A 25871-nucleotide genomic window follows, 5' to 3' on the forward strand; every position below is an offset into this window, starting at 1 on the left:
TCCTGGTATTAATTATAAAAATATCTCATCTAAGCAGAGGTGATGGTGGATTTTTATTTTGGTGTGCAAGTCAGAGAGACAAGAACTTCTGTTGTTGCGAAAGGGAAGGTGGTAAAATACATGTAAATAACGATCCTCTATATATTTGCACATACATGACATTCTAGAACCTTTTGATACACTTTCTGTGCTGCTGGTATTTGTCTTTCCTCACCCATTTCTGGAAACTGCTTCTGCATCCTTGTCCAAGGGTTTCTCGATTTTGTTACCACTGGCCCAGTTCTTGGGATATCAGTGGGGCTGTCTGAGGCTGTTGATCCTTTTGTGTTGCAAAATTGCCATCAGAACAGACACCAGCTAACGGGCCGTTGGCATTCGATATAGACAGTGCGTTGTAAAGTGACTTGTCCTACGAGGAGGTATTGGTAAAAGCTATTAAAATGTCCAGAAAGTGCAATAATGATGAATATAAATCTTGAACTTCTGAGTCAGCAACATAAAAAACAGAGGTTTTTCGCATGTTGCATATTCGAGGGATGTGTGTGTGTGTGTTAATCATTTCTTTATGCATCGGGGATAGCTGCTGTTTGCTCAGACGGTGCAGAGACAGTTTAAATAATGCAGAAAGCTGTGAGAGCAGCACACCAGACTCTGTTCTAGCTGACTAATTATGTCGCAGTTAGGATTATTATTAAATCATTGTGGCTGAGTGAGGTTTGTGCTCAAGTTGGGAGGGATTAAGCGATGTAGTCGGCAGACCTGCTAACTTCATTGAAGACTTGAGAGTTCTGTATGGCTTCCACCTATATAAAGTCTGTGTGTATCATCTTTCTGTGTAGAAAGATGGAGGTTTTAGTACAGCAAGCGCAGAAGAGATTACTTCTGTTTAATTCTCCTGGCTTTTAAAAATAAGTTTTCAGGTTAGTATGGTTAATATTTGGGGGGGAGGGGTGTTAATTAAATGTATTTGCAATTCTGACATTTAGCGCTAAAGAATGCATTAAAGTATCAGAAGTCTTTTTCAAGACCTGTTTTACTACTAAAAATTATCAGTTCCAGAATTAGGCACTATGTGATTGTAGTAGGATGTCTCTTAATTCCTCTTTGTTACAGAATATTTTAACAAAGGGAAAGGGGGAACAAAGTACCTTATTAGAAAGCTACTTATGCTGTTTCTGTCACAYAGATTTCTAACCTGGTTCCAAATATTAAAAATCATACTTGAATCTTTGTTTTTCATCTTGTACTTTTTTGCTATGAATAAGCTTGTATGTTTTGAGTTCAGMGAACCTGGATGTCAAAATGCTTGTAAGCAGAATGGTTACAGATATTAACACTAGGTTTCTATCTATGAATGATTAATACATATTATTATTCTCTTAAGAGAGTTAGGAATTCATTAAGATCAAAGTAACCTTTCTAAAAGTTGCAGAGTGTAATAGGTAATAGGTTAATAAATAGCTTAATGATGAAGATATCACTGTGAAGTGCCTCCTAATGAGAATATTGAATAGACAGAGCAGCTATATCCTTGTCTGTATTTATAATGAGAAAATGTCTCAAGTTAGAGAGTATGTTAATTAACGTGACCTTATGCACAAGTTTGACTTAGATGTTTGTCCAAAAGTTCTAAGCTTAAAGGGAGAAAAAAAAAAAAAGTTTGGTAATAGTTCACAGTTCTGCTAAAGAAGTATACTTTAAACAAATTAAAAAAAAAAAAAACCAGTGCCAAGTCCGCAGCTGTTTCAAGCTGTCAGGTTCTCCAAATGCTTTTGTTGTACTTCATGCTTCAAATCTTTCTGTTAATATTTTTTCTTCTCCTTTGTTCTCTTTCAGAAAGATGAGGTGTACCTCAACTTGGTGCTGGACTATGTTCCTGAAACAGTATACAGAGTTGCCAGACATTATAGTCGGGCCAAACAGACACTCCCTATGATTTATGTCAAGGTAAGTAACTGATAGATATGGTTGGATGAAGAAGGAAATGATAGGAATGGACTTTGTGGATACTTTTTTTCTGAGGCACATAATTAGTGTTCTGAAATTCTTTAAGCACTTCTGTGCCTTGAGGCAAGAAAAAAGGTTGTAATGGTTATTTGTTAGGCTGGAGGAAGAAAAGAGGTGAGAAACTTAAATTTCAGCACTCCTGATCTCTCACTTTACGAAAATCTCCAGAAGGCCGAGGGAAATGGGGTTGGTGGAGAGGAGGGGTTGTTTTTAAGCAGTTGAGGTAGAAACTACCAGTAGCCACATTAGCAGCTTCAGCCTCTTGAGCTGATGAAGACACAGYAGTGCAGAGGTCAAGAATTAGAAGAGGATGTGAGAAAGAATACTGTTCTCTTATGCCAGGAAAGGAGGAAGATAACATATATGAGTAAGAGGAGTTCACGTGCTTCTGTGAGGGCATGAAAGCCGTATTATTTTCTTCTTCACTGCACTTGGAGCTCATTGGCTTTACCACTYTTTTCTTAAAGAGCTTACATGGGGTAAGAAGTTTTCACATGTAGTCTCAAGACCTCACTTTACAGTTGTTGTCAGCTTCTGTCYTCTTTTACAAAGTGGTTAAAACTTGCAAAATTTTGGTTCTCAAACATTCATCTTAGCTGTATCTTCTGGTTCCATTTTGCATATTGTGGTGAACACAGTCCTCAGTGAGTGATCTTGTTGTTAACGTGGCATTAACTTGATAGCGATAAAAAGCTGATCTGCAGACATTTTGTCTCCTTAGCCAAATAACATTAAAGGGAAATATGCAACAAACGTTTCTGATTTGTATTGATTTCCCCAGACTCATCTTTAAATATGCAATACTTACTATTAGAGTAGGTTTAAGAGAAAGCTTTTATCCGATTTAAAGGAGATGAAAGTTAGAAAAAGCGATTGTTCCAATAACAAAGCATTGTGCCGTAACTATATCTGCATAAACTGTAAATTTCATGTCTCAGCAATACCTAGAACTGTTGTTTGTTTTTAAGAAAGCATAGGGTCTTATCATCTAGCAATGAGAATTTCTACTGCAAAATTGCTCTATTTGGCCTGTCGATGGAACAGCACCTCTTCAGATTATGTGCTCCCTGCAATTTGCTTGTTAGCTTAGCATTTGATAAATTATTGGTAAATCTCTTCTTAGTACTGTTGGACTGATTGCTATCCATTTTGGGACTTTGGAAAATTGTCCATCCTTTGTGAGAAAATCCTGCTTCAATTCTTTCATCTTGTTGGATTCTTGTAGCTTCCCATTCCAGGTAGCCTGAAAGGGTGTTTTATATTGTTTTTCTGACAAGGCAAGCCTGTTTCCTTATCTTATATTTTTAAAAGAGATCTCCTAACCCCTTGATGTTATTAAAGCTTTTGCAGTTTTCCTGGCCTCATGTTTACACGAAGGTCAGATCATGCCTTTTGTTCACTTCTACTTGCTACCTAGACAGGCAGATGACTTCTCTTTCTGGATAACAAAAACTGTTGTGGAGTAGCAAGGAAGCTTTTCTAGTCATCTTTTTGTTAACATTAGTTTGTTACTTCTAGCATTCTATAAGAATTTTTTTGAAGAAATTTTTGGATTGGGTTGCTGCATTGAGATGAAAGACAAATTTTATAAATTCTACACACTTAAGTTAGAGCAATCTTTTGCAGCACATAAATGTGTGTGCATACACACATGCACACACTAGCCTTCTAATGTGTATAACAAACAATTTGAAAAACATGTATATATACTTGTTTGTTTGCTCTTCCATTCAGAGTGTTCATATTGAAAACTAAAAACTTCATGGCAGAGTTCAGGCAAGTTTCCTCCCCTGTATGTCTTTCCCCACCCCCAAAATAAGACAGAGGAGGAGAGAGAGAGAGTGGAAAGACAAAGATAGTGGTGCAAGTAAGGCAAACATGACCTGATATCAGTATCTTGCAATTGCACCCAGTTTTACAAACCATTAAAGGTGAACTGTGGAGAATGCACTTAGACAAGGGAAATGCAAAGGTGCAACTCCGGTACGATGTCCTTCCTGGAGCTTGATTTTGAATGGAACCGTGGGACACAGAATWAAACTAACCTGACCGTCTGGTGCCAGCCTTGAAATAGAGGTTTTCCCATGCCTTTGTGACTTTGAGTGCTATACAACCCTATTTATTCCCAATAGCTTTTTTTCTCCATAGGCGAAAGCATGCAGCTCCGACATCTGAGCATACTTGCTTTGCCGTTTAATTTTGCTGTGTGAAGTTCTTGGCTTTTTAACATCTCCCTTTCCTGTAATCCAAATTACTAAAGGATTGACTAGTGGAAAGGGGGACAACAGAGCAGACCCTCCTTTAGTATATTTGTTTGCTGTGCCTTGTATAAACTTATTCCAAGCTGCTGTCATTATATGCTCTCCGTATGCCCAGAGTTAAGTGACTTGAGTCCGTCCCTTTATTATAAACAACCGAGAGATCCACTCAAGTGACTGACTGAGAGACTGCTGTATTCTGTGGGCAACGTTTAATATGGTGTTAACAAAAATTTGAAATAAAACACTTGAGTTGATGAAGGTTTCCTGGAGTACTTCATTTTTATGCTGCAGCTGATTGCTAGAATTTATTTGGGAAGGAAGAAAGCATGTCTTGTCCTTCCATCATTTGTCTGAAAAGCTCTGTGTATCATAGCGCTGCTTGGATTCTTTAAAGATGCTAAATTGGGGGAGCTTGGAAGGAGGTAAGACAGAAACTGTGCTCTGTGTGCGCAGAAAAGGAGCGAGGGCAGTGCTCCTTGCAACCTCTGACTTTCTGTTTGGGTTGATGCCTCATTTGGTCAAGTGAACAAAGAGAAAGATGTGCATGTGCCTCCCATTGCTCCAGATCCGTTCTCCTTTCATTGGGAGGGTGAAAGAGGTGTTTTGGTGGTGGCTGGGATCCATCTTCTGTTTACAGCCTCTTACGGTGATAGGATATTACTTGTTTCCCTGTGAACGAACTCTCTTTTACTGGTGGACCTTGCACATCGCATTCATCAAGTTGTAGCACTGTTTTTATTTTTTTGGTTTGGGCTTGTTTTTTTAGTTTAATAGTGATTTGCAAAGCAAACTGAAACACCGTTCTGTAGCTTGTGTGCATTTTTACAGCTACTGTCATGTTGTTCTGTAGCTATTAAGTGTTGGACAGCTCTTGCAAAAAAAATTTTTTTTTTTTGAATGAAGCATTCATTTTTGAAAGGATGAAAAACCTGATCTGACATGCATATATGGTTATGTGGCAAAGACCAGAGGGGGGGAGGGGAAAGGAAGCTGATTTCTAGGCCTTTCATGTCTTCACTGCAGTTTTAAATTTAGTAGTTGTCTTTTTCCTGTGAAATAAGTTTTTTCTTCTTCTTCTAATGCAACTTTGTACTAAATTATTTTTATCCTCATATTTTGCTGGGGAAAGCATACATTATGCAATATTTCTGTTTTTCAGTTGTACATGTATCAGCTGTTCCGGAGTTTAGCCTATATCCATTCCTTTGGAATCTGTCACCGGGATATAAAACCACAGAACCTCTTGCTGGACCCTGATACAGCTGTTCTAAAACTCTGTGACTTTGGAAGGTAAGCTTGTCTCCATGGGCTAGAGCCTGGTGAAATTACTTCCTTTAAAGTGAACCATGGTAGAATTTTACAAAGAAACCCTCTGTATTCCTCAGAAGTTGATCATTTATAGTTTTGAAAGAACTACGGACTCTTCTTTTTTCCTTTTAAAATGAGTTCATATAAATAGAGAGCTGAGAAGTGATATTAAAAGGAAGGGAATTGGAAGTTTAAGCCTGCAATTTGTTCACATATTCAGAAAAAATAAATATGCCATTGCATAGGAGAAATACTATGCCACGGAAAAAATGCTATCAAATATGGTGAAGTACCTATGGGTTTCACCATACTGTTTGTTGCATAGAGTGAAATACATATGGGGAGACAAGGACACACTGAAGGGATTAACCTCAAAAGGCTAATGCTATCCTTTAGTCTATTTGTATGTATACCAATTCATCTAATATTTCAAATACTTTAGAGGCGCAAGATCAGAAGCAGTGCTTCTAATTGAAGCTCTCAGATAGTGGACTTCTGCATGCCAGCTTCCAGCACCACATTTTTTCCAATATCTGCTCAAGTGAGACACATATTAGAGTCTACCCCTCCATAGAARAAAAAAATGATAGGTTCTGAAAATCCATGCTGAACCCAGGAAATGTTTTTTTTCTTCAGGCTAAATTTCAGTCTTTAGATTGTACTATAACTTTGCAGACTAAAATAGGTAGGAGGGCGTCTGTGCACGAGGTCACCAGAGTGGCTGTTGCTAAATTAGCTCATCCGCAGCAAGCTGGAATGTGAGACGGGTTATTCCAGCAGTGCACAGTCACGCGTGGTGCCTTGGGAATCTCCTCCTCCACTGTACCTCACAAGTGTTGCAACAGAATAAGTATCACACTCAAACCTGAAATAACAGTGCATAAATAGGTGATATTTTTTCCATGTTAAAAATGTAAAAAYGTTGACTGTAGTTACCACATAGAAAAGCTGTAGGGAAAACTGAGACATTTTAGAACAGGTTAAATGGGTGGTGGGAGCCCTTCTTCACTTTAAGTGGAAAGGTGCATCTCAAAGGCTGGATGTTGGATATGATTTCCTTGCCACTTGGTGGCTTTGTTTCTGCATTGTTAGATGTGTGTGTCATAACTCCAAAAAGGGCAGTTTGGTACTGCAACTTCTTTCCATCAAACACTTGGTAAATAGGAAAAAAAAAACAAACAATCAACAACAACAACAAAAAAAAACAGTGTGTTCATATATTCACAGCCTCATTTTCCAATGGTAACATGCTCCTGTGTTCTTTTATTTTCTTAGATGAAGGATATTTCAAAAGGTTCATACACTTGTGGTTGGGCCAATACTCTAAATTATACCCTTTGTGGCACATCATCTGCCCTGTAAATGAAGCCTTCATGTTAATCTTGGATTATTCATATGTGCCTGCACTAGCAAACTTTTTTTTTTTTTTTTTTTTTTTTTTTTTTTTCTCCTCATACTGCTCTTGCTTCATGCCATGTTCATGTAAATAGCGAAGAGCCAAAACATTCTGACTTGGGGGGCGGGGACAGGGATGAGTTAGTACTCTTAAGTTCTGGTGGCTGTCCAGGGCTTTTGAACCTTAAAAGGTAAGTGTATTTGACTGAACTGTATTCTGTCCTCTTCTTCTGTGTAAACAGATCTTTGTGCTTATCAAAACTTTATATAGGAAACTGCCAGCAAAAAACCTGATCCTGTTTATCCTCTAGATTGTAGTCAAAATTTCCTCTGCTGTGTCCAACAAGAGGAATCTACTAGATGGACTGGACTGATTTCACTGCAAATCGTTGAGTCTGTGGCTTGCATCAGCTTAGAAGAGCACCATACTTTAAGCATTTAGGAATTGGGGATGGGTTAAAAGCCCTAAGGCTTAATGTGGGCTTGCACTGAAATACTGTAAAACTATCCCTTAATGAAAGGTAATTACTTTGTTTCCTCTTCAGTGCAAAACAGCTGGTTCGTGGAGAACCTAATGTCTCGTACATCTGCTCTCGGTACTACAGGGCACCAGAGTTGATCTTTGGAGCCACTGATTATACTTCCAGTATAGGTACGTATTCGTATTTTTTGTTTGAACTGTATATTGACTATATGTGTGTTTATGCTCTACTTAAATGTAAATGCTTCCAGAGATCTTGGATATGATCCCTAGGAGCAGAAGTTTACTGTGGATGGTCAGAAAACAGACACATTTTGCGGGCGGCTGCTATGATTTCTATACCTTTTGAAATTTTAAGGTCAGTTAGATTAGGAAAGGCATTTTTTTGTTTGGCAGAAAAGCTGGTTTCAGATGATTTTTCCAACTCTATAGGTAAATTTTCTATTTAGCATAAAAGCAGAAATGAGAACTCTGACAAGTATTTTGTTAACTTAAAATAACTCTAAAGTAGAACTGTGGAAATATCAACTCTGACACTGGTATGCTGTCATTTAGATTTGAATAATTTTGTCACTTGTTTACTCAGCTTTTAGCAAGTGTTTTTAGTGGGAGAGAAAATGTGGCCTGATGTTTGGCTTTAAAATCTCTTGAAAATTTTAATATAATCTGTACAGTAGTCCTTTATTTACTTACTCTGTTAACCTTTGTCATTAGTTTTCAACACGATGAAGACTTCTTTTTGATGAATGCAAATAGCTGCATTGTGGAGTAGTTAGGAAAGCTGGAGGTTTGGGCAGAGGGCAGGTAATAGCAGGGTTTTGATACTGTGCAGTTGTAGGAGTATTCTCCAAATAAAGAGCAGTGAATTGGATTATTCTAACTTCTGCAGTTCCCAAGGGCCCTTTTTGAAGGGTAATGCTAAAGGGACTGAGATGCCCCACTGTAGCACTAAGCTTTTACATTGCTCGTGGACTAGAGTGGCTTAGGCGAGCTTTAAAACTTTCAAAAGGATTTAGAGGTCATGATCAAGTCTTGGAAGAATGTAAGTGTGTTTGTAGCCTGTTGAAGTATGCTTAAATACCTTTAAGCATATTAGTGTCCTGACTAGTGTTAAGCTTGTTGGTTGGCTAGCTTGCTTTGACTCTTCCAATTCTTTGAAAACAGATGTTTCTGAAGACTTAACTGTTCTTGTTGATTCTTTTCCCACAGTTATTTTCTAGTAATTACTCTTTTCCAACAGTTATTCTATTACAATATTACAATTCTTTCCAGTAAATAATATATCAACACTCTCATATCTCCCCTAGTATGAAGAGAGGCATGACTGTAGGAAGTCTGGGGAAAGTAATGGTATAATAAAGATAGAAAGCAGGACTGACTTMATGTTTGGCCACTGCCAAAAGTGTCAGCCCCAACCCTATTCGTTCTTGCCCCGAACACACAGTCCCATTCTCTCCCTTGCACTAGCTCTGACAGTTTACTGTCCAATATGCTGGTGCAGCCTCAGTGGCCAAGAGACTTGATTTTGATTGGGTTCATTTTCTGTGAATTTAGGGAGATGGATCAACAGTACTATGCAGTCTGACAAGCACCAGAGCCCAGGTAAAACAGAAGTGTCAGGAGCTCATGAATGGGAGGAATGAGGCTGATCCCAGCTGACTTTTTTGCCAGCTGAGAGCCAATAGATTGACTCCGCAGTGCTGCCTGAGTGCACTTAGACAACTTGCTTCAGAGGATAGCTTCATGAAGCAGGTATTTTCAGTGTCGCCAGAGGAGACTGCTTTATAGCTAAGTCTATGAAATGTCTCTTGCTCCAAGTGTGTAATGACTTTAATCTCACACTTTCTGCAAAAACTTTAAGTTGCTTGTTCCATTTTGTTTTCTTATTTATTTCTCCTCCACAACAGTTATAATAAAAATATCATTATGAAGTGAGGAATTCATTTTCTACTTGCCAAACACATCCAGATTTTTAAACAGCTGTGGTTCAGAGTTTCTCATTCACAAAAAACCCTCCATCTGCCCAAATACCTTTCCTAAGTTTATTAAACACTTCTTCCTTGTTACCTTTTCCTCTCTCCTCTCCCTTCCTAACAGAAACCGTGCATGTGGGAGTAGAAGAGTGGTAAAATACTTTCAGAAAATTTTCTGCAGTTTACCAGTGTTGTGTAATATCTTGCAAATTCTGGGGGGTTGGTTTTGCTTTAGTGCTATTTTTGGTGGTAGTAAGAGTTATGTTATTCCCTGGTTATTGCTAGGTAGGTGGTAACAGCCTGTAGGAACTCTACCCTGTTACGCTGATGTAAGAAGTTCAGTCATCCAAACTGGACCATTATTATTTGTTTACTCGCTGACGTTACATGTATACCAACTAACAAACATGAATACCAGGAAGAGATAGTGTATGAGGCCTTCAAGAGACATCTGGAAGTAGCCTCACAATCACAGGCCCTGGTTCTCATGGGGGACTTCAACCACCCTGGTATCTGCTGGAAGGACAACACAGCTAGGCACAAACAGTCCAGGAGGCTCCTGCAGAGCATCAGTGATAACTTCTTGACACAGGTGGTGGAGGAGCCAACGAGGAGGGGTGTCCTGCTGGACCTTGTCCTAACCAACAAAGGAGGACTGGTTGGAGACGTGAAGGCTGCGGGCAGCCTTGGCTGCAGTGACCATGAGATATTGTTCAGGATCCTGCAAGCAGGAAGCAAGCCAGTAAGTAGGATTGCAACGCGGGACTTGAGGAGATCCTCAGGAGCAGCCTTTGGCCTCTTCAGGSACCTGCTTGGAGGAATCCCATGGGTTAGGATCCTAGAAGGAAGGGGAGTCCAGGCGAGCCGGCTAGTATTCAAGCAGCACTTGCTCCAAGCTCAAGGAGGGAAGTCCAGCAAAGGGGGCAGGAGACCTGCGTGGATGAGCAAGGAGCCCCTGACAAAACTCCAACAGTAGAGGAAAGTACACAGAATGTGGAAGAGGGGACAGGCTATTCGGGAGGAATATAAGAAGGTGGTCAGAGTATGCAGGGATGTGATGTGGAAGGCTAAGGCCCATCTGGCGTTAAGTCTGGCCAGGGATGCCAAGGACAACAACAAGGGCTTCTTCAAATACATCAGTAGCAAGGGGAGGACTGGGGAAAATGTGGGCCCGCTACCGAAYGGGGCAGGGGTCCTGGTGACGAAGGCTGCAGAGAAGGCAGTTGCTGAATGACTTCATTGCTTCAGTCTTCACTGCTAAGGGCAGCCCTCAGGAATCGCAGAGCCCGGAGGCGAGAGGGAAAGTCTCGAGAAAGGAAGACTTTCCTTTGGTTGGGGAGGATGGGGTTAGAGGTCCTAATTAGCAAACCTGATGTCCACACATCCGTGGGCCCTGACGGGATGCACCCACGAGTACTGAAGGAGCTGGCAGATGTTGCTAGGCCACTCCATCGTCTTTCAAAGATCATGGAGAACTGGGAAGGTGCCTGAGGACTGGAAGAACGCCGATGTCACTCCAGTCTTCAAAAAGGGCAAGGAGGAGGACCCAGGAAGCTACAGGCCAGTCAGCCTCACCTCCATCCCTGGAAAGCTGATGGAACAGCCCATTCTGGATGTCATCTCCAAGAACAGGGAGGAAAAGAAAGTGGTCAGGAGTAGCCAGCATGGATTCACCAAGGGGAAATCCTGCTTCACCAATCTGAKAGCCTTCTACAATGGAATGGCTGGYTGGGTAGATGAGGGGAGAGCAGTGGACGTTGTGTACCTTGACTTCAGCAAGGCTTTTGGCACTGCCTCCCATAGCATCCTCGTAGGCAAGCTCAGGAAGTGCAGGCTAGATGAGAAGACAGGGAGGTGGCTTGAGAACTGGCTGAAAGGCAGAGCTCGGAGGGTTGTACTCAGTGGCACAGAGTCTAGTTGGAGGCCTGTGGCTAGTGGAGTTCCCCGGGGCCCAGTACTGGGTCCCATCCTGTTCARCTTYTTCATCARTGACCTGGATGAGGGGACAGAGTGCCTCCTCAGCAAGTTTGCTGATGATACCAAGCTGGGAGGAGTGGCTGATACASCTGAGGGCTGTGCTGCCATTCAGAGAGACCTGGACAGGCTGGAGAGTTGGGCAGAAAGGAACCTCATGAGGTTCAACAGGAGCAAGCACAGTGTCCTGTATATGGGGAGGAATAACCCCATGCACCAGTACAGGCTGGGGGCTGAYCTKCTGGAGAGCAGCTTTGGAGAGAAGGACCTGGGAGTGCTGGTGGATGACAAGTTGACCATGAGCCAGCAATGTGGCCTTGTGGCCAGGAAGGCCGACGGTCTCCTGGGGTGCATTAGAAAGAGTATTGCCAGCAGSYYRAGGGAGGTGATCCTGCCCCTCCACTCAGCCCTGGGGAGGCCTCATCTCGAGTACTGTGTCCAGTTCTGGGCTGCCCAGTACAAGAGAGACATGGAGCTACTGGAGAGAGTCCAGCGTAGGGCTACCAAGTTGATCAGAGGGCTGGAGYATCTCTCTTATGAGGAAGGGCTGTGAGAGCTGGGCCCGCTGAGCCTAGGGAAGAGAAGACTGAGGTGGGGGACCTTATCAATGTSTACAAATACCTTAAGGGAGGGTGTCAGGAATGGGGCTAAACTCTTTTCAGTTGTCCCATGCGACAGGACAAGAGGCAACAGGTACCGACTGAACCACAGGAAGTTCCGCCTGAACGTGAGGGGGAATTTCTTCTCTGTGAGGGTGACAGCACTAGCACAGGTTGCCCAGAGAGGTTGCGGAATTTCCTTCTCTGGAGATACTCAAAACCTGCCTGTACCTAACCCTGTCTAACATGCTGTAGGTGACCCTGCTTGATCTCCAGAGGTACCTTTCAACCTCAACAATTCTGTGATTCTATAATAGATTTCCTTTATAAAACAGAAGGGGGGGGAGGGGAAGATGGAGGGAGAAAAGAAAATTTAATTATCATTAATTTATGCATAACTCAAGGTACAAGAAATTCGGAAATGCTTCAGTATGCTAACAGTGCATTTTATTTACCCCTTGTTAATGTGGACACACCTGCCTTTTCTAATTCCATCTTTCTGATTAAATGTAGTACAACAGTTTTCTGGCTATATATTCTTTTTCTGTTCTGTGTATAAAAATCCACTTGTGAGTGTAGTAACAAAAGCTGAGYTTAAATGTGTTGTAAGGATCTTAACTCTTCTGTTTAAATGTGCTGTCTCAAAACTACGTTAAAATAGATAAAGAAATATGGAGCCAAAAAGYGTCTTAGGTAGAAATTTTTTTAGCTTATCTGGAAAGCATCCAGTTATTTTCATGAGGTTTTTGTTGTTTGATAGCATTRCTTCAGGTTTATAATAGTAACACAGTACATTAGCGTAATCAGTAGAAGCATTTTTGAACAAGAAGTGCTTTACAAACCCATTACGTGRTTTTACATGTAGAACCACACAAACACAAATGCACAGTGACACCGTGGTGGCCCAAGACTAGCAGTACAGTCAAGGTGTGTCATGACCAGTTCAGTGGTTAGTCATAGTATTCAGCATTGTAACCAAGAATGGTGCTAGTTTGTCTGGCTATAACTAGGTTGTACTTCAGCACGTGAATTTGTCATTGTGACATGACGTGGTCTTAGATGTAGCAGAAACTAAAATTGGTTCCAGCATGAATCTTTTCATTTGGGTTGTTACAACAGAACTGTACTCCAGCTCTTAGTTTCTGGGATCTAGCTTACTTTGATTATTTTATCAAAGTTTGTGACTTTGAGGAGCCTTCTGGATTGTAATTTAAAAGTAAACCACAGCCCGGTGTTGTTTCTTGCAGTTTTGTGACTGTGCATTTATGTACACCACTGTATTGGCAGTATATAKAAAAACRTGCAATAGTAAGAATAGCACCGAARCACTTTACTGCTTCTGCGCGTCATCCAACAGACATAGGACTATTAAAATAATTACCTTGGAAATGACCTCTCTGAGTTTTTAAGTCGTTGTTGCCACATAAATAGAAAACAAGGCCGGTGCAATAGCTCTTTTGCCTTGCCTTCAGAACAGCTTGAAGGGATTTTGCAACAGTAAGGAAAAACCGTGGGTGCCTGCATAGCTGGAAGAAGCTGGGCCTGGATGCATCTTTGCCTGTGAATGCTGAAAGCACGTGTGTGTGGCTAAGGATGGCGCACAGTTTTGTAGGAATTTTGTGAACGAAGCCCACCAGCTCTCCAATAGTAGCTGGGCTGAAGCTGGTTCCTTGCGTATGTTATGCTGTCATGGAGCGTGTTGCCCTGCATGCTGCTGGCTGTGCTTTAGCTCTTGTCGCTGTTGCCTACTGGAAAACTATGGGATTGCTGCCCAGATTCCCCYAAGATGTACTGGGACACACACAGACAGGAGGTGTAATAGGGGTGGATGCAGATGTTTCTGTCATCACGTGACTGGGTTGTGGAAAAAGCAGCTGTGCAGTTAAGCTTTACCCACTGAACTGACATTTTTACTCGGGTAGGTGGCAGGGCAATGACAGCTTACTGCAAAGCGTGATGGCGCTGCCAGGTGACAAGGTTCTTCTGGTGTCCAGCGCACTTTCTCAGTCGCTGGGTTGGCAGGAATCGAGGGCATTCCGGAGGGAACATTTATAGCCACAGGGAGGAAAAGATTGATCTGAATGGCAGTGTTACAGGCTTCTGCTGGGCTGGCCAAAAATAAGTATCCCAGTTACTCATTCACTTTCCTAGTGAATGCTGAGACTGAGAGGGAGAGTATTTTGTCTGAGCAGTCCAAAACAGCATTTCTTTTGCAGGCATGTGTAGTCAGGTTATCTCAGAATTTCAGGGAAGCAAAACTATTGCCAGGTGTGCCTCAAACCTGTTGCCAGATAAGAACTAGTAGTTGCCTTTGTATCTCAGGTGGTGACGTCCAATGCTGAAAATAAGCATAGGTGTTAATTTATTCAACAATGCTGTGTCCAGTCAGTGTAATTTCATCTTTTCATCGCAGAAAAATAGCGATATCTGTGTTTAACTTGTATTCCTGATGACTTTCCAAACATTTTAGTTTTCAGCCTTATTCTGTCTCATACAACCTGTGGTAGATTGGTGTGCAAAACTCTTGTTTGAGCGTTTTGGCAGGTGTGCCAGTGATCCAGGGTTTTGATCTCATTTTGACATTTCCAGACTCACTCCGAATAAATAGCAACTGAAAAGCATTTTGTGCTATGGCATTTGGCAGCTCAAAGCAGCTGGYGTTGACTTCCTAAGGCTTCTCTTCTGACTCTGTTCTTCGTTTCTTCCCCTACTCGTTTATGCAGTCAGTCTGCTTCAAGAACAGCAAATTTCAATCACGCACAAGGTGGCGAAAGTCCATCAGCCCAGGACGAAGGCATAGTGGGGTACAGATGACTAGACAAAGAAGAAAATGCACAAAGGTGGATGTGCTCCACAAAGTGTCAAATGAAGAAAAGTGTTTTTCTTTCTTTCTTTCTTTCTTTCTTTCTTTCTTTCTTCTTTTTTTAAGTAGTTCTAAATGTCCCTCCAAATAGCAAGTTAGGGAAGCTGGGGCATAATATGATGAATGTTGATCCTGAGATGAGGAAGGGTGTTAGCCTCTCAGTTTGGGAAGGAAGACCTTGAGAACAGAGCTATGAGGTTTGTGGATAGTGTRTCTTGTCAGAGACCGCAGTTGTCTGCTTGTATATTAAAGCTAGAAAGTGTATTTTGCAGGTTGTCGTGTTGGATGCTTGTTATTGAACTAAAAGATTTTCCTTTTCTTTTTGCAGTGCTGTGATTGCATTCAAAAGACAGGGAGTTATTCAGAACCGATTGTTAGATAAGTTAATGCCTACCTGGCAACAATAAAGTAACAGAAACTTGTATTAATTGAAATAAGAAACATAAATGTTTTTTGGAGAATAAGAGGCTATATGATTCTTTTACRTGCTTAAATAAGTACTGGTAGTTTGCATGATAAAGGTATTTCTCTAAACATTTCCTTTTTCTTTAGTCTATAAAAGGTACAGCTTTAGCTGCTATTATTATTTGTGAAGGCTCTCTGAAATAATTTTGTAAGAATCTTGTTTTTGGCAGGTAGTTCCATTTCCTATCTGTATTGTTACATTTAGCTGAAGACCTGGAGAAATGAACCTTACTTGCTTTTTTCTGTATAAAATTAATAGCCCTCACTGTTTTCTCTTTAAATTTCTCATTGCCCCCACTRTTTTGGCATGGTAACATGTTAATTTGATTCTTGTTTTCTGTTAAGGTCCTGTCTTATCTTGTTTATTAACTGGTTCAAAACATTTAAATGAAAAGTTGTATTTTGCCTTAATTAATTTGTGCATGTTATAAAGAAACAATATTGAAAATRTTTCTTCTGCCATGGGAGTAGAGAGATATGCTGCAAATTTGTTCTGAAAGGTTATTAAACTATACTTGTGAGCTGTGATCATTTGCTAAGGCAGAAAAATGGTCTAATAAGGAGCAATCAAAAACTGGTGTCMTCTACCTTACCGTTTCTCTGAAGTAACATATCTTTAAATATAGAATTTAATGCAGTGTTTACTTTAGGATTCCAAAAAATACTACCRTCTGAATTCAGAATATAAATTTCAAAATAACACATGGAAAGAAAAAGAAAACAAATAAATCATTGTAGAGTTGAATTCCAGTCCTGTTAAAAGGCAGTCTCAAAATCCATTACGTTTGAGCRGAGTTAAGGTTTCAACTGTCTTCCTTACTGTGCTTTACTCACCAGTGATAGGTATCTGATAAGCTCCAGCCCRCTGCTATCCCTGCTTCAGGCCGCTGAAGTTTAGTAGATCTCTGGCATTGAGTGAGAATGCTTAAAAGGTTGGTTCATTTCCTTGAGCAGGGAATATTGCACAAGTCCGAGTCCAGAAGTCAGTGAAATTACGTTCCTGGAAGAAAATGTGCATTCCAAAAGGTCTCTAGCTTATTTCGGTCTCCGTGTGTGTGTGTGTGTGTGTGTGTGTGTGTGTGTGTGTTAGTTTAAAGTGTTAGTAAATAAAATGAAGGCAACTTGAACTGACTTTTCCTAAGGCATTAAATCGCCTGATTTGAAAGACTTCACTGCATGAGGAACAAGTAGCTGAGTTTCAGGTTGTTGTGTGTTTGCAGTATCCGCGCCAGGGTAAGTCYGCAAGTGTTACTTAAGGCTTCTCCAGCTGGGTCCTCATGACCCACGTCCTTTCTGCTTAGCCTCTCTCCCATGGCGGTGCCCTCAGCTTTCTTCCATGTCCTCTGCCTTCTTTCATTTGGCCTTCTAGTCTGAACAAGATACTGCACGTATTGCAGCTGGTTTGCAGCTGTGGTTTGTGCTGGGCGAGCCGGGCACGTTGTGCAGGGCTGAGCTTTTTTTTTCCTCAGCAGAGATGCTGCTCTCTGTTTTTGCAAATCTCTGGAATGTCTTTTCTAGACCTTTGCCTTTCAGACCCGTCTGAGATTTGCTAGTGGGGGCAAAAGCATTTTGGGAGACTGGGAAAGGATAAAACAGCACAAAGCTGATTTCATGGGGGAAACCAGACTAGAAGGCTTACAAAGCCACGGTCTTAAGACGAGAAGCGAGTGCTAGCGTAATTTCAAGATTTTTAAAGGAACCGACCACTAAATGCTAACTCACTCTGTCAGCGTTGATTTTGTGTATGTTTTGTCAAATACTTTCCTCTTCCCATGTACTGAGTCTCTTTCAATCCTAAATGTCTAAATTGTCAATAACGATTATACCTTTTGGACATCACTTGTTTTGGATAATTGGTGTAAAGGACTCAGCTTTTTCAAAACCTTTTAAGGCACCTTCATGTAGGCTTTTAAGTTTCAATACTTGGACACTTTAGTACATTTAATCCATTTCTTCATTACTTCTGAAGACACACATGCCATCTCTCAAGCTGTTCTGTAATTTTCTGTAAACCCAGTTACTTATTTGACAGGCTCTTGGTATGTATGGGATGATATTAAAAGGTGATTCTTTACATCATCCTTCTGTTGTACCTATGATGGCAATAGCTATCAGACCTGGACAAAAAACATACAATTGTTCTTTACTTGATGGCTTCTTTGTTTGTTGTTGAGATCCCAGCACCTTGCTGGCTGTATCAGCTTCTGTTAAACACCACTAAAATTTCAAAAATCTTAATCTGGTTTGCTTGCTTGTTGAAATTCAAGACTTAAAATTTTGAACCAGTTCTAGTTACCCTTTGTGTTGTAAACGGTCACCTTTCAGGATAAACCCTAACAGGACGTTTGTACTGAGACATTAAGTACAAGTACARCTTGACCTAGAGATGCGTGATTTGGAAAGTTGCGCTAAATATCTTTGCATTGCCCCCCATTTCTATTTATTTTGGAAACTGGAAAAAAGTCTGTTCCAGTTCGCACATTATTTTATTATCAGTCTTAAGTTCCTGAAGGGTGTTTTTATTTTTGTGTCAGTCTCTAGCTGATTTGACAAAGTGATAATAGGCTATTTAGAGAACAGTCACAGAATATATGTGACATATGTGTCTTGCTTCCCAATTGACGTTGTTCAAATGCACTAGGGAAATAATGTTTTTTATGATAATGGCATAACTCAGGTTGGAAGGGACCTCGGAAGGTAAATTCTCTGGATTTTGAGTTTTCTGGGTTTTTTTGTTTCCTGATGGTAACTGAGCTTATAGGAGCAGGCAAGAATTCGAAGTAAATTGGGAGGAGGGGAGCTGATTTTGTTTTGTTTTGGGTTTTTTTTTCCTCTTTTAGAGTATTACAGTATTGTAGATTTTCCAAGTTTCTTGTATTGATTGGGTGTTTGAGAGGGATTTTGTGTAAGGTTTCAGATTTGCATTGAATAAATGATGTCTTTCTAGAAAACTTTATAGTCAACCTATTTTTTTTTTTTTTGAGAAAAAGTTATCTCTGCAGCTGGATGTGATGCCTTTAGTGTGCCGAAAAACTTAAACTTCAGTATTTGGTGAACTATTATAGCAAATTCTCATAAACTGCTGTGTAATACTTACTGTATCTGCTTAGTTATATTCTTCCTTTAGATTAAATATATTTTGAGAATAAAATGCTGTATTCTATAAAACACTCGGATGTTTTCTTAAACTTTTACTGCCATAATGTTCAATTATCTCTATGTACAAAGGTCAAATGGTGTCTAGCTGTGCAGGAAATGATCTGTAATAGAYGATGAAATTTTTATTCCTGTAGAAAAGTAGCTGCTACTAACTAGTTGTGGCTCTTGGTATGTGTGTAAAAGTTGGTAACTTCTAGTATGGATGCTGTTGAGTTGTTCTTTGGTCTGTGCTTAGCAGAGTTGTAATACAGCCATGCTTGTAGATGGAATTAGGATAAGAATTAAGCCTGGTATAATTGAGGTAGGCTGTCTCCCAGATCCTTTAATTTTGAAATTCAGAACACTAGTAGTATTTTCAATACTGATTCCTCTGCTAGCAAATGTATGCTTTCAATATAGAGGTGAAAAAATAAGTCTATTCAACTGACAAAAAATGAAAAATACCACCTGTTCTCCGTAGGTTTTGCCTGCGCATAGTCAGTAATTAATGGCTGGGGGCAGGGAGATTGTTTTGTTTCTTTAACACACTTTTTTGATACTTCAGATATACTTTTTCTGATTTGGGGAAATTCTTCATTTTCAGGTGGCAAATATTCTCAGTGCTTTTCCATAAGTTTGTGTTTTAATGTCAATATATTGTCATGTTTAACGTTTTTTCCAGTTCTCGTTGTCTCATAGTTTGACTTCTAAAACATCTGCACATCACTGCTTTATGCCAGGAATCTGCGTTTTCTAGATTGTAATATCTACTCCTCCATGGGGAGGAATGGTCTTGATTCTTGTTTGTTACGCACGGTACATAATACAGCAAGGAATAAAAKAAGTATCTTAAAATTGATGGTATTTATAGGAAATAACTAATGTTTACATTTTACTCATACCATCCATTTGTGTCCTACTTTTTTCCACTTTTTAGATGTGTGGTCAGCAGGCTGTGTATTGGCTGAACTGTTACTAGGACAACCAATCTTTCCAGGTGACAGTGGTGTGGATCAGTTGGTGGAAATAATCAAGGTATGGAACTCTAAATGCTTCTTCGATCCCTGAATTACTTCTTGGGAATTGGTGTGAAAATGTGCATTGTTATAAGCTTAGCAAAACAGATATTAAATCACCTTTGTAGAGTGTGTTCCAGTGATCTTTATTTGCCCCCTTACAATTATGAGTAATGACACACCATGTTTTAATTGTATTTTAAGCATTTTATTCTCTTAAAAGGGTTGCAATTTCARTGTACTTAGAAATAGCGCTTACATATTGTGCCAATATTTATTAACGTGCATGATTTTCATTCTTTCAGAATCTGGCTCTTTTTCCTTTGTTGCATGCAATTAGTACTTGGCTTTGAAAACAGGTATTAAATTTCTTTGTGCCAGATACATCACACATGCAGCCTTCTCTCCTCCTCCTACCTATGTGAGGTAAAAGGTGGAAAATGGCAGCCCTATTTTGCAGATGGAGAATCGAGACCTAAAAACCTTGGGCAAAAATATCTTCTACCTGAAAGTCTTGTTGTTAAAGTGAGACAGACCTAATATTTCAGAATATATAAAATATATATAGCACTTACGTTCAAACACATCTTGATTGATATCATTTAGTAAGCTGTGAATATTCAGTGACTCAAATTAGAAACATGGAAGGGTAATTCATAGCTTAAAAAAATTGGGTTCTGACTTCCCAGGATCTCTCCAGTTTAGCYGTTTTACCACTGAAATGCCTTTTCTCTGTGCTAGTCTCCCCCTCCTCATTCAACTTCTKTGGTGAAGGAGGTGTCTGAGGAGAACTGTGTGTGCTTCCTGTGAACTTGCCTATACTGTACATTATGTAAGATCGGAGTATTACGGAGGATATGATGAATTTATTTACTTCATCACTGCAAGGGGCCTCTATTAACAGAATTTCTTCCTTGAACTTGCRAATTAAGTGCTGCTGTAGTACAGGTGTGTTTATGTTGCTCATGTGTGGAAAAAAGCTCTCTCCAAAGCAAAAGTGTATAAGTAGAAGAACAGAAATTCTCGGTGATGTCTGTCATTCCTTGGAAGAGCTGTAAAACGTGCGTTGCTGATGTTTTTGTCACTGTACTAATGTGGCGTCTGACACCAACAGTAATTTGCCATCTCTTTGGAGCTATTTGCTCTATTTGGAGCTCGCTGGCTGGTCGGACTTGGCAGTTGTGTGGCCTGCTCTACGTTCTTGGTGGGATGTGCTTGAGATGAGAGCTATTCACAGAGATTTTTAGGCTCTTGCCAGGTCTCCTGCAGCCTTTGGCCATGTAACCCAAGCTTGAATTACTGTAATGGCTGTTGTCTCGCTGGAAGTCCTCCAGTCACCTCCTTTCGTCTGGAGGTTCCATGTCTTGCGCTTACCTTTCCCCTGCCTTCCTTGGGTTCTTACTGTTGTTTTTTGGCCTAGTGTCTTTCAAGCTCAGCAGGTTCAAGTGAGGACAGTTTGCATAAGAAACACYAGTGGAAAACTGGAAGTAGTGTTGTAGCCATCAGGAGTAGGATTGATGATTACACTGGCAGTATTTTTTTCCTTTTGAAAAGCATCTTGGAATGGTGCAGTGTTTTGCATTGTGCCCTTTTCATGAGATGTAAAATGGTCCCTGGAAACACTTCTGATTGCTCCACTTTCCCAAAAGTTCATGCAACAGCTGTGATATCTGCCCTCAGAAGTTCTCAAAAACTCCTGTTCTACCCTTTGAAACAAGACAGGAGTTCACAGATGTCGTCTTCTCATCTTGTCTGGAGCTGTTATGAAGGGAGAGGTGATGAAGGGAGAGGTGATTAATGCCTRCAAGCCTGAGAAACTATATTTAAAGAGTTTGGGTAAATACGATTATTTATATCACGATGATAATCCTGTAAGCCCTTTCCTAGTTCAGTTAGGAATTGGAGGCTATAGAGGCCTTATCAGCAAATTCATAACATTTTGCCTTACCATTGATTTGACTTTGACAGTGTGGAATTATAAAAATTAGAAAATAGATGTGCTCTAATTGTTGAGGTGTTTGCCAAGCAGCAATTGTCGTGTTGCTCCATTTGCTAGAAGCTGTTTTCATTAGCTGGACATTTTCCAACTCTACATTTGGATATTTTCAGCTCTACAATAGTAGAAGTAAACAACTGTGAACTGTTAATTTTATATAGCATCTGTGTGCTTCAATTCTGATGATTCTGTTTCAATACAACCTAATACAAGCATAAAGGAAGCAGAGGAGTACTTTATTAAAGCTGTTGATAGGCTGTTTGCCATCTACAGTTTCTTTAAATGACACTACCATGACTGTGTGATCATTTTGGACTGACTCATCACCGAATACACGGTGTTCCAAAACTAATGCTTTGTCTCACGACAGCCAAAGGAGTGTCCAGTGTAAAGGCTTGAACTTCTGTGAATTATAGGTGAGGTAATGGTTTTCACCTCACCAGAAATGGGTTTTTGAATGATTTTTTTTTAACGGTAGAAAGGGGGATTCTGAATGATCATCAAAACCTGCATTGTTCTGGGTTTTCATCTTCTATTAGGAATGTAGCCATCCATACATAGAAATGAAGTGAAACAGGTAGCTTCAATGTAGGAATAACTCCCATTTATAGTAAGCCCAGTCTCTTCAATTGAAAAGTTATAGTAATAAGATAGTATGTTTTAGGGAAGTCTAAAAAAAAATGTTGTAAACCTTAAAGTAATAATCACTAGAAAGAATGTTCACTGAAATGTTAAAGGAAGTATGATGGAAAACGTGAATTTGAATAGGCAGGTGCCATGAATATTTTTCTGCCCATGTACTTGTTGCTGAGACGGTATAGATTCTCAGGCCACGACTGGAAGGAAAAACAGAAGGTAAACTGCAGATGTGGACTGCTTTTCAATAGATCTGTCTACCAAATCTTGTGTTGTGAAATGTTAAATTGATTGTGCATAAAGCACTGACACAGGGCTATGGTGAGAATACAGAGTGAGTTGTAGTTGTGTGAGGCTAGCACATTCAAGATTAACAAGGGCCATGAGAAAGTGTCTTAATGAAGCGCATGATCTGGGTGATGAGATGCTTCTCTTTTAATGTCACACCTGAAGCTAATTGCCAAACTGGGAGTAGATGGGAAATAGTACTTTCACCCCAAACATTAGTCATTTTTCTTCTCCCCTTTGAGAATGAGGAAAAGTAGAAACTGAGATCCTAAATTTTCCTTTATGCCAGCTGTTGGCAGGGACCTGTCCGTTCTGTTTTATGTCCTTTAAAAGTGACCTATACTCAAGGAATAATTGAGCATATTTGTTTTTTTCAAATGTATACAGAAGTCATGAAACATTCTCTCCCTACTCCCAGAATGATGTTTAAATTTCACTCATGTTTGAAAGGTTGGTATAAAAATTGCAAACTCTCTTGGGTTCTGCAGCCTCAATACAGTTGAAGACAGCCAGTTCTGCAGCGTAAAAATTACCAGAAATATAAGTCTTGGGTACAGCATGTTACACAACAGTAGGTTATTTAAAATCTCATTTAAAGTGGGGTTCATTTGAAATTTGTTGACAGATGGTCTCCACCTCTTTCATTTGCTGTTGTAGAATATTACTATTTAAAGCTCTTATTGTAGCACAAATGTATGCTAATGTTAGCTAACAGTAGGAGAAATAGAGGTATGTGATCARCCAAATAGCAGCAAAATCTGTAGGAATTGCAGACTGTGACCTGTGACCTGCTCTTATATAGTAAATGTCTCGGAGTCATGCTTTTTAGATAGCTTTCTTGGAACTATACATCTGAAATGTGGGAACAGAGGAAATGAAGTATTTTGAGCTCCCCAAAAGGGATATATTTGAACACTTTTATCTAGTATTTGGAAATKAATTTGACCTCCCATCCACTTAAACATACTTGATTCTCCTGCAGGAAGGATCAATTTAAACTTTTCTGCTGGTTGCTATTAATTCAGGATGACTAAAAGTCACAGTCTTATAGCCAAGATATATATCTCTTCAGTTGCTTATTCAACTTTGATTATTCAGAGTTCATTTCACAACACGACAGCTGGATCTACGTGTGGGTATGAATATTTTGCATTAGACTGGAGGATAACATTTAAGGCGCTACCATATTAAACATAGTGCTCCCTTGTCATGTAAACCATGATGACATCCACTAGGAAGCCGTGTTTGTAAAAAAATTGATTTTTCAGTTCAGTGGGACTCGGGCTTGCTGCAAGTTACACGATGAATACGTTCAGTCCTTTGCTGCATCAGAAACATGTTAGGCTTTTGTCGCACTTTGATTTACTTTCAGTGGTGTTGGTACACTTCCATTTCGTGTCATCTTGCTAGCTCGTCTTCRACCAGTTGTACATGGAGGTTCTCAGGGCCTGTTGCGTGCTTGCCAGCTTGTCAGAAAAACGTATCTTCATCAAGGAACACAGTATCATCTTCTTGTGAATCAGAAGATGACCTTCTTCTTAGCTGCTTTTGAAGAATCTCTTGTTCATATTTCCTTAAATGCCATCTCTCCAGACCCCCTTAATCTGAGTAGGAGAGAGAGATTCCTGACTGATTTCTGCTGATGTTTTAAAAATATTTGATGTGGGGAAATACTTGGAGCTCCATCTGAAGGAATAATTTAATCTAAATAAATTCTTCTCACAGAAGAGAAATGATGTGCTGTGCTTTTTCAAAGTCTCATCTTGAGTTGTGACTCTTCCTGCTTATTTGTAGCTGTTGCTAGTTACTCCAAAGATTAGATATTCCCATCACTGGGAATATCTCAAGTGGGTAACTCAGTACATCTTGCTGCATTCCTTGTTCATTATAATTCAGCCCCAGCTAACTTTCAAGTGACATCTTCAGATATATGTACCAATTCCTGAAGTAGGCAGAGTGGCGGTGTGAACTTAATAGTCGTATAAAGAAATTATATATAAACAAATGTCATGCCTACAGTATAGTGTAGTACAGGCTCTTCATCAATGGAAGTATGAAACTTTTCTTCCAAAAGCCCAGGAAGGCTGTGGTTGTCTTTTGACAAAATCACAGAGTGGTTGATGTTGGAAGGGACCTCTGGAGGTCATCTATTCAACCCCCCCCGCTCAAGCAGAGTCACCTAGAGCATGTTAGACAGGATCATGTCCAGGTGGGTTTTGAGTATCTCCAGAGAAGGAAATTCCGCAACCTCTCTGGGCAACCTGTGCTAGTGCTGTATCACTCTCACAGTAAAGAAGTTCTTCCTAAAGTCAGACAGAACTTCCTGTGTCTCAGTTTGTGCCCTCTGGCCTTGTCATTTGGCACCACTTGAAAAAGTCTGCCCCATCCTCTTGACACCTTCCCTTAAGGTATTTGTAGACATTGATAAGATCCCCCACCTCAGTCTTCTCTTCCCTAGGCTCAGCGGGCCCAGCTCTCACAGCCCTTCCTCATAAGAGAGATAYTCCAGCCCTCTGATCAACTTGGTAGCCCTACGCTGGACTCTCTCCAGTAGCTCCATGTCTCTCTTGTACTGGGCAGCCCAGAACTGGATGCARTACTTGAGATGAGGCCTCCCCAGGGCTGAGTGGAGGGGCAGGATCACCTCCCTCAGGCTGCTGGCAATACTCTTTCTAATGCACCCTAGGATACCATTGGCCTTCCTGGCCACAAGGCCACATTGCTGGCTCATGGTCAACTTGTCATCCACCAGCACTCCCAGGTCCTTTTCTACAAAGCTGCTCTTCAGAAGGTCAGCCCCCAGCCTGTACTGGTGTGTGGGGTTATCCCTCCCTAGGTGCAGGGCCCTGCACTTACCCTTGTTGAACCTCATGAGGTTCCTCTCCACCCAGCTCTCCAGCCTGTCCAGGTCTCTCTGAATGGCAGCACAGCCCTCTGGTGTATCAGCCACWCCTCCCAGCTTGGTATCATCAGCAAACTTKCTGAGGAGGCACTCTGTCCCCTCATCCAGGTCATTGATGAAGAAGCTGAACAGGATGGGACCCAGTACTGGGCCCCGGGGAACTCCACTAGCCACAGGCCTCCAACTAGACTCTGTGCCACTGAGTACAACCCTCCGAGCTCTGCCTTTCAGCCAGTTCTCAAGCCACCTCCCTGTCTTCTCATCTAGCCTGCACTTCCTGAGCTTGCCTACGAGGATGCTATGGGAGGCAGTGCCAAAAGCCTTGCTGAAGTCAAGGTACACAACGTCCACTGCTCTCCCCTCATCTACCCAACCAGCCATTCCATTGTAGAAGGCTCTCAGATTGGTGAAGCAGGATTTCCCCTTGGTGAATCCATGCTGGCTACTCCTGACCACTTTCTTTTCCTCCCTGTTCTTGGAGATGACATCCAGAATGGGCTGTTCCATCAGCTTTCCAGGGATGGAGGTGAGGCTGACTGGCCTGTAGCTTCCTGGGTCCTCCTCCTTGC

The 25871-nt window shown here is 40.7% G+C and overlaps 1 protein-coding gene across 3 annotated transcripts in view; it reads left to right on the plus strand.

The window, feature by feature from the left end:
- Nucleotides 1-25871, plus strand: part of GSK3B (glycogen synthase kinase 3 beta) — a 154485-nt gene that overhangs the window by 92646 nt on the left and 35968 nt on the right. For all 3 annotated transcript variants that reach the window (XM_085324661.1, XM_085324659.1, XM_085324660.1), the window contains exons 4-7: nucleotides 1837-1947; nucleotides 5428-5558; nucleotides 7517-7623; nucleotides 19402-19499. In XM_085324661.1, coding sequence (XP_085180787.1) covers nucleotides 1837-1947; nucleotides 5428-5558; nucleotides 7517-7623; nucleotides 19402-19499 — 447 coding nt within the window. The remainder of the gene's footprint in view (nucleotides 1-1836; nucleotides 1948-5427; nucleotides 5559-7516; nucleotides 7624-19401; nucleotides 19500-25871) is intronic.

This window comes from Rhea americana, unplaced genomic scaffold, assembly GCF_003343005.1.
Source record: "Rhea americana isolate MKP2758 unplaced genomic scaffold, rheAme1 scaffold_92, whole genome shotgun sequence".
Taxonomy (NCBI): domain Eukaryota; kingdom Metazoa; phylum Chordata; class Aves; order Rheiformes; family Rheidae; genus Rhea; species Rhea americana.